The following is a 14521-nucleotide window of genomic DNA, read 5'->3' on the forward strand; positions in this document are numbered from 1 at the left end:
CACTTTTGACAATTTTTTGATAAATATAATGAACGTAGGTACGAAAAGTTAAAAATAGAACAGAAAGAGAAACATGACGTTAGGAATTTCTATGTAACAGTCAATATTTACATTTGAATTATGACGTTACGTCATGTGACTTTCATCATCATGTGACGTCTGCGAAGGCAGTGATTACAAATCTGCAAAAGGGAGGTAATCACTGAGAGGAGTTTGAGTCAAATCACAGCACTTAGAATCATACAGACAAACACAAACAATATATTAAGCTTAAAAACATAACATATCACAATAGTTAACTAGATAATTACAATGGTGTCCATGGGACAAAGTACGTGGACCTCTCCATCCTTACCCATTGCCTGAGGGTATAATGTCAGTCAAGGGCTATGTGTTTAGTGTAACTTAAAGAAATAACATGCGGAGAACAAACTTTGTCCCATCCAGGTTTATATGTCTGAGAGAAATTCCAAAAATTCAATGAGAAAAAGTTTTAGATTTTTAAAGTAATCAACTTTAATGAAACTAATATTAATATCAGTAGACAGACAAAAGGAAAACTAAGAGTGGCACAATAAAAAATCAATAAGCTTCTTGAATGGGGGCAACTTACTGTATCTGTATCTTGCACGCATAATCCTCTAAAATCTAAAATGACTAATACACTTCTTGATATGGCTGACCAGTGGTGAGTGTAAATAAACTCAAATACAAATACGTTGAAGTTAATATTTAACAGTTGGTTGTATCAAATCTTTAAGAATGCATCAATGTGCATGGTTAGTACAGCTCTTAACATATTATATAGTAAAACATTATACATGCTGTATACAGTTCATTATCTGATATTAAATTACAAAAATACATCCCCATTATCTCATGTGTTATAAATATATTAAAACAAATCATCTACAACAAAAAAAAAATATTGCACGTAATACCTATAACAATTGCCATACAAGGGTTTTTAAATCATGGACATTTGACCCCAGGATGTTTGCCCCCTTTTGTTTGCAAGAGCAGACAGTTGGCCCCCATGATGTTTTGAAAGGGCAGACATTTGCCGTTCTGAATTTTCTGAAGGGGGGGGGGGGGAAATGTTGTTCCCCGGTATGAAATAGTTTTAAGGGCGAACTTTAGGACTTTACTGCCTTTAGTATATTTTCAATCTTTACAATGCTTAAAGGAGCCATACTTCAGTCCAAAATTTGAAACTATATTCCATAGATCAACTGCAACACTTATTAATATTACTTAAAACTGAAAATAAAATGCACAAGATAATAGATAAATTTACTAAGAATCAAAATGAAAATCCATTCTTTGTGTTCGATTCTTAATCACCAAAAAATCATATCCTAACCGACACTCAACTACCATTCGCTAGCCATGGTCTTCATAGGGAAGAGTTACAAAGCGAAAACAATGATCTCGTTTAAATGAAATTGTGAAATGCATTTGCAGATTTTGAGCTTAAAATGTTCACCACCTTTTCAATTTCTGGAGACATTTTGCACAGTAAAAAATGATCATTCTAGAAAAAGTGAGTGAGTGAGCAAAGTATCTGAAATTTTTTTTCACGTTATTGGTCTAGACATTAATCATAGGCTACACAGATCTTGAGAAAGTACTTCAAGTCTTATCATGTAAAGATTAAAGGGACTCCACTGAGGTTTTTTGACATGACGGGACTGGAAATATTTTTTTGAGATTATTACTCCATCTGATGTAGGTCTATACCAACAATTTATGTGCAAAATTTCAGATCATTAGCTCGCTTCGTTTTTCCAGAATAATTGTTTTAATTGTCAAAAATGACCTAAAATTGAAAAGCGTTTAAACGCTTTTCACTCAAATCGGACTGAGAATAACACAAACATACGATTTTCAGTGTATTTCTAGGTATATTTCTTAATTATCTTTTGTATATATTTATGTTTTAGGTGCACCAGTTGATCTATGTGAGAAATTAAAATTTTATGGTTTTAGGCTTATGAACCTCAGTGGAGTTCCTTTTCAGTGGAACCCGATTGACAATTATGAGCTGTACACAAAATAACGGATAAATATCCAAGATATAATAACAAGAGCTGTCCGTAAGACAGCGCGCTCGACTTTTTTATTGCTTGCCAATAAAAAAAGTTTTTGCAGTAAAAGGCAATACAAGAATCTCTGTATTTTTAAAGTGAACAATGGCCATGAGCATTAAGATATTTAGTGAAGAATTATTTTACTGAATTGTGTGATACCCTTGAACACTGCAGCAAAGTTTGAAATGTTTAAGTCAAAAGAGGGCTGGTAAGAAAGAAAAAAAAACTGAGTTGAGCCTTAAATAAATTTAATAGTATTAAACCCACTTTGAGAGAATAAGGTATTTTTACGTCACTCAGAACACCTTGGTAAATGACATAATAACATAATTTTTCAAGAAATCTATGCCAAGGAAGCAGTATATTTTTTGTACAATCAGCATAATATATAGATTTGACTTTGTATGTGAAAGTATTATAGTTACCTTATAATACAAGTAATAGATAAATTTTATCAAGCTTTTTTAGATGTTGTCAGTTGGTCACAAGTGGATCTCTTTCACACAGGCTGTGGGTGACTGGTTACTTTTCGTGGGTCCACTATGTAGATAATGCGTTGTAAACTGATATTTGAATTACATGAAGGAAGTTCAATTCATTATTTAATGTCATGCTAAATGTTCATGAAATCGTGACATTGAGTATATTTTTACCAATTGGGGCATCTCGTTGAACACATTCATTCTCACTATCTTCGAATGCTCCTAATTTCTGTATGTAAGCACAGTGTAGCATCACGAAACTGAATATAAGTTATATGATTTACTGGTAAAATAACTAGTTGTTTGATACCCTTGAATATTACAGCAATGTTTATATGACATAATTTATGGTAAAGTGAACAAGTGGATAGGAATGAATTTTTTTAGATTTTTTAAGTTTTTTAGTGCTTGCCTATAATACAAAACATTGACAGTTAAGGGCCATAATTCAAATAAAATCTTTGACAGAATTACCTTCTCCTGGACATGTTTGGGAATCATGATTGTAAACAAGTATTCCAACTTTCAAATTAATATCTCAAACAGTTCAGTCAAAAAGTGGACTGGTACTAAAAACTTAACCAAGATTCTAAGTCGATAAAAGGCCTTAATTTTTAAAACAAATCCTTGACACAGTTACCTTCTCTTGCGTACAGATGGGGGTAATGATGTGAAATAGCATTAAAAGTTTCAAAGCAATATCTCAAAGGGTTAAGGCAATAAGTGGATTTTACCCATATTCAATGTATTTTCTAAGTCAAAAAGGGGCATAATTCTGTCAAAAACCTTGACAGAGTTATGTCCTCTTGTCTGTTGATGAAGGTCGTGATGGTAAACAAGTATGGTCAGTTTCAAAGCAATACCTCCAATGGTTTTGAAATAAAGTGAGGTGGTACAAAAAACTTAACCAAGCTCAATACACTTTCTAAGTCAAAAAAGGGCCATAATTCTGTCAAAAACCTTGACAGAGTTATGTACTCTTGTCTGTAGATGGAGGTTATGATGGTGAACAAGTATGGTAAGTTTCAAAGCCATACTTGTAATACTTCTGAAATAAAGTGGGGTGGTACGAAAAACTTAACCAAGGTGTGACGCCGACGCCGGGGCGAGTAGGATAGCTCCCCTTTTCATAGAAAAGTCGAGCTAAAAATCGCAGATATTAATAACATGTCAACAAAGGTACTAAAAGGTTCTATAAATATACAAAAAAGAATACCTTTAAATATTATATATACATACTGTGTAATTATTGTGGGAAACAAAATACAACTTTATAATTTTATTTGATATTCAAGAGAAGGCTAGTATTATATACATGTATGCCAGGGATCAACATAATATTCTTGTATAGGGATCAACATAATGTTATTGTATCAAATACATAGATAGTGAATAAAAATAAAATAGATTCTCATTAAAGCCAAAACTTTTTTTTAAGGGACAGTACAATCTTATGCACTAACTAATTAGACAGATATGCAATACAAACTCTTATATAAAGACCACCTGTGCTAGATCCACAAAATTACCTTTACTGACATGTGACAAAAATAGTTTTAATTCTGGAGTTAGTCATTTGATAGCAGGTATTAGACATTTGTTATCTTCCAATCTCATACAATCATACTCTAAGTGATGCCCTCTTACTATACACAAGTTTGTAGCGTACAGTTGCTGAACATAAAATGAATAGCCGATTGATTACCATATATTAATGAGCTTGATTGAAATTTGGTTTTACTCCGGATTTTTAACCTTTTAAGTGCTGGAACCTAAAGCATTAACCTTTTGCCACCAGTATAGAGCCAGGCCAGCCCGCACATTCATGCAGTCTGACCAGGTTCTATTATTTGGCTGAGAAAACTTTAAATACCTAAATTTGATAATGGACAGTCCCAAAAATGGAAGTGGGACAAGTCTACTTAAAATATTCATCATGTTCAGGGTTAATAATACAATAATGACAAAACGATACTGGTCCTTTACAAACATTACTTAAACTTCAAAAACTATTATAATCACAAACCCTGTACATAATTTTGACTAGCTTGGCTAGTTAAAGGAAATATTATTCTCATCACAAACTTCTTATAATATTATAAATCAAACAGTATTTGTAAACTTCTGGTTAATGGAAGCTTCAACATGTATTAACATTTTCATAACCCTTTGAAACAGACTATACAATTACACATTGCATATTCTTGTGAAACTGACTATAAATTTACATATTTCATAACCTTTTTGATACAGACTATAATTAAACTTCGAGTAAAACAATCATTTTCAAACAGACTATAGATTATAGCACAGTTCACAGAGTTCAAAAGAAATATATTATCAAATTCTCACAAAAAAAGCATAATTATATGAGAAAGCCCATACATAAAACAAAATTGAGCCGCGTCACAACAAAACCAACATAATGGGTTTGCGACCAGCATTGATCCAGACCAGCCTGCGCATCCGCGCAGTCTGATTAGGATCCATGCTGTTCGATTACAAACCCTATAACTAGAAGAGAAACTGATAGCGAACAGCTTGGATCCTGATCAGACTGTGTGGATGCGCAGGCTAGTCTGGATCCATGCGGGTCGCAAACCCATTATGTTGGTTTTGCCATGACGCGGCTCAACTGAATATAATCTCAAAAGCATATAACAACATAAAATGCCCTTATATAACTCATAATAATATTTTTTTTATCCCAAACTATTCTAAAACATTAAAGGAGATCCACTCAGGTCCAAAAGCCTAAAAACATAAAATTTTAATTTGTTATATAGATCTGCTGTGGCTGTTAAAACAATATGATTTTAGAAATACCACAGAAATAAAATAAAAATCTAATTTTTGTGCTATTTTTAGTTCAATTTGAGTGAAAACCATTGCAACGCTTTCTATTTTTGGTCATTTTTCACAATTAAAATAATTATTCTGGAAAAAACGAAGAAAGCAACTCCTTTGAAATTTTGCACACAAGTTATTGGTCTAGAATTTCAACAAATGGAACAGTAACCTTGGAAAGTTATTTTTAGTCGTGTCATGTCAAAAAACCTCAGTTGAGTCCCTTTAAAAGGACTTCACTGAGGCTTTAAGACAGGAACTGAAAATTTTTATTTTGAGACTTGTTAAGTTAACATTGACTTATAACTTGTGAACAAAATCTTAGATCATTCTCTTACTCGATCTTCAAAAAACAATACATTTTTAATGTGCAAAAACACCAGAATATGAAAAGCGTTTCAATGCTTTTCACCAAATCAGGCTAAGAAATGGTGCAAAAACTTGGATTTTCAATTCTTAATTTAATTCTCAGTATGCATATATTTCCTTTTTCTCTTTTGCAGATTTCCAAGTTTATGCATATCACTTAATCTATGCAATGATTTTATATTTTTGGCTTTTTAACCTCAGTGAAGCTCCTTTAAGATAAACATCCACAGAATTTAGGGTAATGTATGGTTAACATTCAGTTTCCTTCCTTCTTTATTATCTTATATCAATAAAGACTAGAAAAAAAATGCTTGAATGTAATTTTGTATAATATACATGAAGTGTTTTAAATATTTCGTTATTTAGTTTGGGCTTGCTATTTAGCAACCAATAAACCAAAGTTTTGTCAAATTGATCTCTCTATTTTTTTCATGAATTTATATATAAACATATACATATTAAAACAATAATATATTGGATTTCTACAAATTGCTTCAAACAAATGTAGATCTTGATTCAGTTTCCTCACTATGAGTTGATTCCCTTCCTATAGTTGTCTCCCTTGATCTATTATTAGTTTCCATGGAGATGACAGTTTGGTCAAAGTGAGATAAGGCCTCTGATTGGTCCAAATTTATCACACTGCTATCGTTGTTTCCCTCATTTCCTAAAGTCACACTTTCTTCTATATGTGTCTGAAGAGTTGTCTCCTCTTGGCTTAAACTAAGTCCACTAGGTGGCATCTCATCCACAGACGGTGAACCGTGGGAACTACTTTCTGTGGGACCGTCTGCAGTAACAGCAGACGCCTCTGATTGAGTATTAATTTCAAACCTAAGTCTATCTTGCATGTCCAATGTCATTTGAAGCAAGTTTTCAGTCATTTCTGATATAGAAATCTGATTGACCGTCTGGTTATTGTATCCAATCACATTCTCTAATTTTCCTTCGTCAGCCATGATAGGACTGTTTTCATTGGCTGAGTCGTCATGTTTGTAATACATATTCTGATTGGGTAAATCAGCATAAGAGCACCCATCAATACTTGAGTCGGTTTCGGGAGTTTCAGTTTTATTTTCTGTGATTGGTTGGGGTCTGTAGCCCCACACTTCACTAGAACTAGACTCTGAAAAATCTGATTCCGGACTAATGAGTGAAAACACTTTCTCATCTTCCCCAGGTGTGTTCGCAGCAAACAATCTCCCATTTCCACGTTGAATATTTTTAGACTTGTTCTTAGCAAGGTTACTCAGATCTTTTTTAGCAAAATGTCTCGTTTTGTCATCATCTTCTACTAAGATATTTGATACCGAAATGTCTTTGATTAAACCAAAAGCACTTCCAGCAGACGGGGCAGTTTCACTGCAAGCATTGTCTATCTTATCCATGTTTAATAATTTCTGCATGATTTGACCTTCTATTCTTATATCATCAATCCCTGTCTGGTTCTCAGCTTCATCAATTTTCCTAGACTGTGTCTCATCAATTTCTACACCACCACAAGCTCCCAAAGATTCTAGATCAACTCCATCAAAATTTAAACTTTCAAGATCCAGTCTACCCTGCGATGCTGCCCTCTGGTGGACATGTTTACTAGCAGACAATGGGGACATGGCTGGATTATTCTGACAACTGATGCAGTCTGGGTGATAGAGGTCTTCAACACTTTTATTAGGTACCCTGCTCACTACAGTAGACTGGTTTTCACCGAATCTGCTTACATTTTGGACTGGTTTTTCATCTGATAGTGGTTCGGGCAGACTGGCATTTGATAATTTTCTTTCTGTCTCATCTATATAAACAGAGAAAATGAAAAGAATGATACTTTTCTAGTTAAAGTCAACATCAGTAACATGTTCACTGCACAGCTTGAAGTACAGTCGAGACTGTCATATGCGACTTTCCAAGGGATCTTCAGAAAAAGGTCACATATGACAGGGAGTCTCTAAATACAGTCTCAAAGAAAATTAAATTTAAATACCATCTATCTGTCTATATACCATTGTGACTTAACATACATAACTGTGTGAAGGAATAATATCTAACCAATTGCAAATAAACATGGGTATTCGTAAATTTTTTTATGTAAATAAAATAAGAATCCATGTAAAACAAATATATATTAGCATGTATATCACATAAAATTTAATTTTATTTTTTGTATTAAGATTTAAATTGAATCTTTATGGTATAAATTAACTGGAATTTGATGCATTCAAATCCATACTTGTAAAAGTTAAACATATCCATATCCAAATCTTTTTCTGGTTTGGTATCAATATTTTTTCCGTATTAATTATGCAGCCATAGAAAGGTAAATTAAAAAAATGCTGCCTAAATATCTTCCGTTGGCACTCTATAATTAAAAAAAACATAATCCAGTTTACTCAGGTCATTACACACACCGATTGCATCATGCTTCCCATGAACAGACACTTAGTGACGTCACTCGATACCTGTATACATGTTAACTGTGTAATTGAGACAGAGGTGTGTAGACTTTGTTTGCTACTCAGTAGTACTGGATTATAATTGGACTTAATTATTTTGGCCCTCTGGGTGTTAAAATAGGTATTATTTATCTGATTAACGGACAATTAAAAGGTGTGAAAGTCGCTTGTCACATATGACGGGGAGTCGTTTAATTCAGACCATTTATATAGGAAAATACGTTGGGAGTACTGAAACAAGGTCGGATAAGACAGGGAGTCGTTTAAATCAGGGGGTCGCTAAGGCAGTCTCGACTGTACATGTATTGCAAGTTAACAGTGGTTTTTCTCATTTAATTGGGAAGAGGCCTTAGCCTCTTGATTTTAGGAAGAATCTTCACTATAATTGCTTACTTGGGTAGTTAAAAAGCTGTAGTAAGTTCAATATTTTGGAAACTTCATGAATTAAAAGGAAAAAGGCCTTTAATAGGCCTCTGTTACAAAGGTAAAATATCACTTGTTAACCAATGTAAAGGTCAATACCCGCCCCCACACCCAAAGTCCCTTTTTTTTTTAAGTATTATAGTACTATTCAGCCAAATTTTACAACTGCAGGGATATAATTTATAATGATGTGCATAACAAAATTATTTGGTGTGTGAATTCTTTCCAAACTGACTGACTGCAGTCCTGCCAGAGTTTGTGATATTTTGTATTTTTAGTATTTTGATATTGAAGTCCTTTACACCAGACAGTTTCAAAACAGAAACTGGATAAATCTAGTACACAAATATATAGTGGTAAAGAGTATATAATAAAATATTTAACTTCTTAACTACTGACTAAGTTGCATTTAACCTCACACTGTCATCAAGTTGCATTTACACTCACACGGTCACTTTGAAAAGGTTATATGGCACCTTTCCAGCTTCAATGGTGGAGGTTAGGCTGGGAAAAGACCTCAGGTGCTCCATGTGTGCCTTATTTCAAGAACAAATGAGCACTTGAGTAGAACCACAGACCTTCTGTATGCTAGCTGGATTATGGGATAGCTTCCTCACATGAAAGAATCCAAAGACCCTTGTGGGATTCACACCAACAGTTGTGAGAGGTAAGACATAGTGGTTTGAAGTCAGTCCTCAGAACCACTTTACCACAGAGGCTGATAAAAATAGCTAAATGTACAAAAAAACAACTCCCAAATAAATGGAAGATGTTATAATGTCACCTTCTGCTCCGAGAGATGATAGCTCTAGTAAACGTTTAATCTCAATATCGAGTCGCTCTGCTGGCGTATATATATCTTCTGCTTCAGTTGTATCTTTGACCTCAGTGACCTCTCCAGATGAAGTGAGGTCTGATCTGAAATTTCATTGGATAATTTTGTTTAATATTCTAACACTCTTCACATTGTTCCTCATTCAAACAGATGGGAGTGCTGATTGCATTATAACATGATATGAGCCGCATCATGACAAAACCAACATAGTGCGTTTGCGACCAGCATGGATCCAGACCAGCCTGCGCATCCTCATAGTCTGATCAGGATCCATGCTGTTCGCTTACCAACCCTATTACAAGTAGAGAAACTGATAGCGAACAGCATGGATCCTGATCAGACTGCGCGGATGCGCAGGCTGGTCTGGATCCATGCTGGTCGCAAACGCACTATGTTGGTTTTGTCATGACGCGGCTCATATGAACGGAATAAAAAAGGAATGCTTAAACTTCAAATGATGTCAGATACAACGTTAAAGGGACCGCACTGAGGTTTAAAAGCCTAAAAATATAACATTAGAATTCTTACATAACTGAGCTGGGGTACTTTAAATAGAAATATATGCAAAGATAGTTAAGAAATATACTTTGAAATAAATTGAAAATTGTATTTTTATGCTTTTCTCAGCCTGATTTGAGTGAAAAGTGTTTAAACGCTTTTCATTTTGGGTCATCTTTTTACAATTTGAAAAATTACTTTGGAAAAACAAAGTGCGCGATTCATATGAAATTTTGCACAAAGATTAGTGGTCTAACCCTACATCAAATGGTACATTTATCTGGAAAAAAAATATTTTCAGTCCCATCATGTCAAAAAACCTCAGTAAGTGGAGTCCCTTTAATAAGCCAAATGATGTCAGGAAAATTACTTCTACGCTTAATGAAGTTCAGCATATTTTTATTAATTCTCTTTTTATAAGCATGTTTAACACTAAACTTCAATAATGCTATAAAAAGATTCAGCTTTCACAATTTCAAAGTTTATGGTTTTAGGTTTATGGAACTCAGTGGAGATAATCTAATATCCAAGCAATATATATGTACATATTGATAAAGAGTTTTCGAGCTGAGTTAAAATGAAAATACTTGTTCACAATGATATTGCTCTTTAATATTGGAGGAATAAAAAGTATCTAAACTTTACCTGGAGTCATCGCTAATCACACCTTGTTCCTTCAGATATTGTAACCTTGACATTTCTAGAGCCCGTAAGAAATCCATCTGTTCGTCCAACTGAATATCAGTAAAATCTAAAAAATGTGAAAAAGTATGTTTGTTAAATATGCAAAATGTGAAAAATGAATTTGTTTAATCTACAAATTGTGAAAATCCTGTATGTTAACTTAACAAAATGTGAAAACTATATACGTCAACAAAATGTGAAAGAAATAGAGGATATTTGTTTGTTTTGCATGTAAGATTGAAATATAATTTCACTTAGTGAACACCAGATGCAATATTTTCACGAGTGGCGTGGCCACGAGTGAAAATATAATAGCTGGTGTTCATGAATGAAATATATTTCAATCTTATATGTAAAACAAATAAATTTTCTTTTTATTTTATGCTTTTTCAACGATTTTAAGTAATTTTTTACTGATTTTGCCGCGTAACGTCACGCATTCTCCTTTGTGAGGTCATATATATCATGACGTCACATCATCAGTTTTGAAATCTAGTTCTGTTGAATTTCTCTAATTTTGTTAAATTTCTAACATGATCTATGATGACATTGACTTTCCTTTCCTAAAGAAGCAAAATTTACGTATGACGGCATTTATTTCTGCCTGTTATTCCATTTAGTTATGATTTTCTGTTCATCCGCATTCAGATATAGTCCGGCTACAGTGAAAATTATATTTTATAAATTTCACTAGTGGTTTATCAGAATATAATCATCTGATATATTACAATAAAACACTGGAAAGCATGAAATAAATGTATGATAAATCTACAAAATGTGAAAAATATGTATGTTAAATGTAAAATATGTGTAATCTACTTTTAAATGTAAAAAATTTGTTCAGTATGTTAAAATCTACAAAATGTGAAAAATATGTACCGTATGTTACATTTTGTAAATCTACAAAATGAGAAAAATATGTACAGTACGTTTAATCTACAAAATGTGAAAAATTTACATGATTATTGTACAAAATGTGAAAAATGCACCAATAAAATCTATAAAATTCACTTCCATACAAAATACTAAATTACTTTAATTATACCAATTGCCAAAAGAGAAAAGGAACAAAATTTGGCCATTGAGTAAGTATTTGGAAACTAACAATATAAGTAAAAAATAATGAGTTAATCAGTTGTTACACTAAGGTGATGAGGAGTTAACCAGTTATTGCACTAAGACAATGGGGAGTTAGCAAGTTATTACACTAAAGTGATAACATGATCAGCAGGTTTAAATGGTTAAATATAGAATTTAAGCTAATAAAATGAAACATTATTACTTGTTGTAACCTCCTCCTTCCTCTGTTTATGAAGTCTTGAACATCGCAGACTGCAGAAATTATGTAATTCTCCCGTGCGCGGATTCTTAGCACGAGATCTTGAGCAGCCTTCACGATGGCAGTGGTCGGGAGAGATTTCTGAAGTAGGTGAATCTAAAATGAACAGAAGTTTACAATAAAAACAGGCATGTCAGATGTGGAACTAATAAAATGAGATCTGATATTGATCTTAGAGTATTTCTTTTTCACTTCTGAACCAGATATCTTCTCTTACTGTTTATTTTATGGATATAAAATTTATAAAACCAACACTTAAATTGAAGAAAAAGAATAAGAAAGTTTAGATGTAAAATTTAGAGGTAAACCCTCCTTGTAGGCAAGGATCAACTCTCCTTGTAGGTTAGGATAAACCCTTCTTGTAGGTTATGATAAACCCTCCTTGTAGGCAAGGGTAAACCCTCCTTGTAGGCAAGGATAAACCCTCCTTGTAGGTTATGGTAAACCCTTTTTGTAGGCAAAGATAAAGCCTCCTTGTAGGCAAACGTAAACCCTTTTTGTAGGCAAGGGTAAACCTTCCTCCTAGGAGAAACCCTCCTTGTAGAAGGATAAACCCTCCTTATTGGTACAGGTAAACCCTCCTTGTACGCAAAGGTCAAGGCTCCTTGTAGGTGAAAGGTAAACCCTCCTTGTAGACAAGGATAAACCTCCTTGTAGACAAGGATAAACTCTCCTTGTAGGCAAGGATAAACCCTCCTTGTAGACAAGGATAAACCCTCCTTGTAGACAAGGATAAACTCTCCTTGTAGGTTACGATAAACCCTCCTTGTAAGCATAAACTTGTTTTGTTGAAAACTCAAAGTTTACATAAATTTATGTTCAAACTAGAAATATCTGACTTATTATAATTTCTGTACTTACCCTGATTACTTGTTTTCTGTTTGCCATCGTCACTATCATCACTGTCCTCACTACTCGGCCAGTCCAGCAATGCTGCAACGTTTGTGTGACGTCCTGACGCATCGACAATCCATGGATTATCAGGGTCAAAGTCTTCTATAGAGGCGAGGATAGCCTTCCGAAGATCTTCCTGCAACAAGTATAAAGAAAGATACCAAATAACTTTCATGGGTTATTGGAAAACCACAATATCTGAATGATTATGTGCTATTCATTGCTGCAGAAAGAGTTTACAATGTCTATAGACAACTATAACAAACATCAAAAATCAAGTAACTGTTGCACATTTTAAAGTTCAAGTGCACAAAGAGATCAATTCTGAACCAAACATAACCCAAAATCTTATGTCAACCCTTATGAATTGCAGTCATTAATTGGCCCAAAAATCACTACAAAGTACATTTGTATCTCTAAATTACAAAAATGATAGCAAGTTTTTTTTTTCTCTAACTTTTAAAGTGTCAATTTTTTTCTTTTTGCTGTTTTATTTTGTATGTTCTGCCTTAACTGTTATTCTCACTTGAATAATCTTTGAACATTTACACCTTAAAATGCTTAAAGGAAGGACGGTTGCTAAAGTTGCCAAATGTTTTGTTCAAACCTTTGTGAACATTTTTATTATGTGTTATAAAATAAAACAACTCACATCCTCTGTATCCATACTGTATTTCCGTCTTTTTTTCCTCATACCTGGGGGCGTCTCTGGTGGTACGAGACCTTTCGATATGGCAGTGAGAAACTCAAGTCTCTTCCTGTGACAGATTTGTGACTGGTCTATGATCTTCTTTCGTGGTGTTCGTAAATACAGTCTATTTACCATCTGAGACAATATCTCCGTGCATTCTTCTAATTCCGTCTATAATGTGTGGAAGAAAAATTAGTCCAAAAAATAATGCTTTTATTTTTTATTTTCTTAAAAAAGTTTATTAAAAAGTTTTTATTCATTGTTCCTGTTAAATATTTTTAAATCTTCCAAGGTGTTCGTAAATACAGTCTATTTACCATCTGAGACAATATCTCTGTGCATTCTTCTAATTCCGTCTATGTGCGGAAGAAAAATTAACCTTTAAAGACCCATTAAGTGTAAAAAATGATTTGATTTTTTTCTTTCTTAAAAAGGTTTTATTTATTTTTTCCTTAGTTTATATCACAATTTTTGAAATTGTACTTATTGGTCCTATTAGCTTTTTTTAACCAGAAGTAAAGTTTATTGAATGAGATGAAGTGACCTCTAACTTCTGATTAAGGTTTGGTTTACAGACAAAGTGACTGACTAACAAAAATTTATACCACTTCTTCAAAAAGGGGGCAATCAGGATTTATTTTCCAGATTTGCATTTAAAATGCCAAGTAACTTTGATGCTAACTTTTTCCTTTACCTTCAACAAAAAGGGCAGAGAGTAAAAATATAACATAACAAAACAGAAAATTCTGTACAAACCTGCATGAATTCAAACACAATTTTACGATACGGTGGTCCGTCTAGATAGTAACCATACACATAACTATATTTTAATACCCTTCTTGCCTTTAGTAACTTGTTAATAGCTTCCTCTACAAACTTGGTCTCGTCTTTTGCAGTGGCTGTAAAAAACACAACAATT

General features: G+C 33.4%; 1 protein-coding gene across 1 annotated transcript in view; it reads right to left on the reverse strand.

Annotated features, from left to right (window-relative positions):
* Positions 1-1683: 1683 nt before the first annotated feature.
* Positions 1684-14521, reverse strand: part of LOC132753097 (ankyrin repeat and IBR domain-containing protein 1-like) — a 35433-nt gene continuing 22595 nt past the window's right edge. Inside the window, exons 15-21 of the mRNA XM_060743517.1 lie at positions 14359-14501; positions 13564-13773; positions 12879-13047; positions 11961-12113; positions 10640-10745; positions 9446-9579; positions 1684-7580 (exon numbers count right to left, since the gene is read on the reverse strand). Coding sequence (XP_060599500.1) covers positions 6283-7580; positions 9446-9579; positions 10640-10745; positions 11961-12113; positions 12879-13047; positions 13564-13773; positions 14359-14501 — 2213 coding nt within the window. The 3' untranslated portion in view covers positions 1684-6282. The remainder of the gene's footprint in view (positions 7581-9445; positions 9580-10639; positions 10746-11960; positions 12114-12878; positions 13048-13563; positions 13774-14358; positions 14502-14521) is intronic.

This window comes from Ruditapes philippinarum, unplaced genomic scaffold, assembly GCF_026571515.1.
Source record: "Ruditapes philippinarum isolate M1 unplaced genomic scaffold, ASM2657151v2 ctg3094_1_1_1_1, whole genome shotgun sequence".
Classification (NCBI taxonomy): domain Eukaryota; kingdom Metazoa; phylum Mollusca; class Bivalvia; order Venerida; family Veneridae; genus Ruditapes; species Ruditapes philippinarum.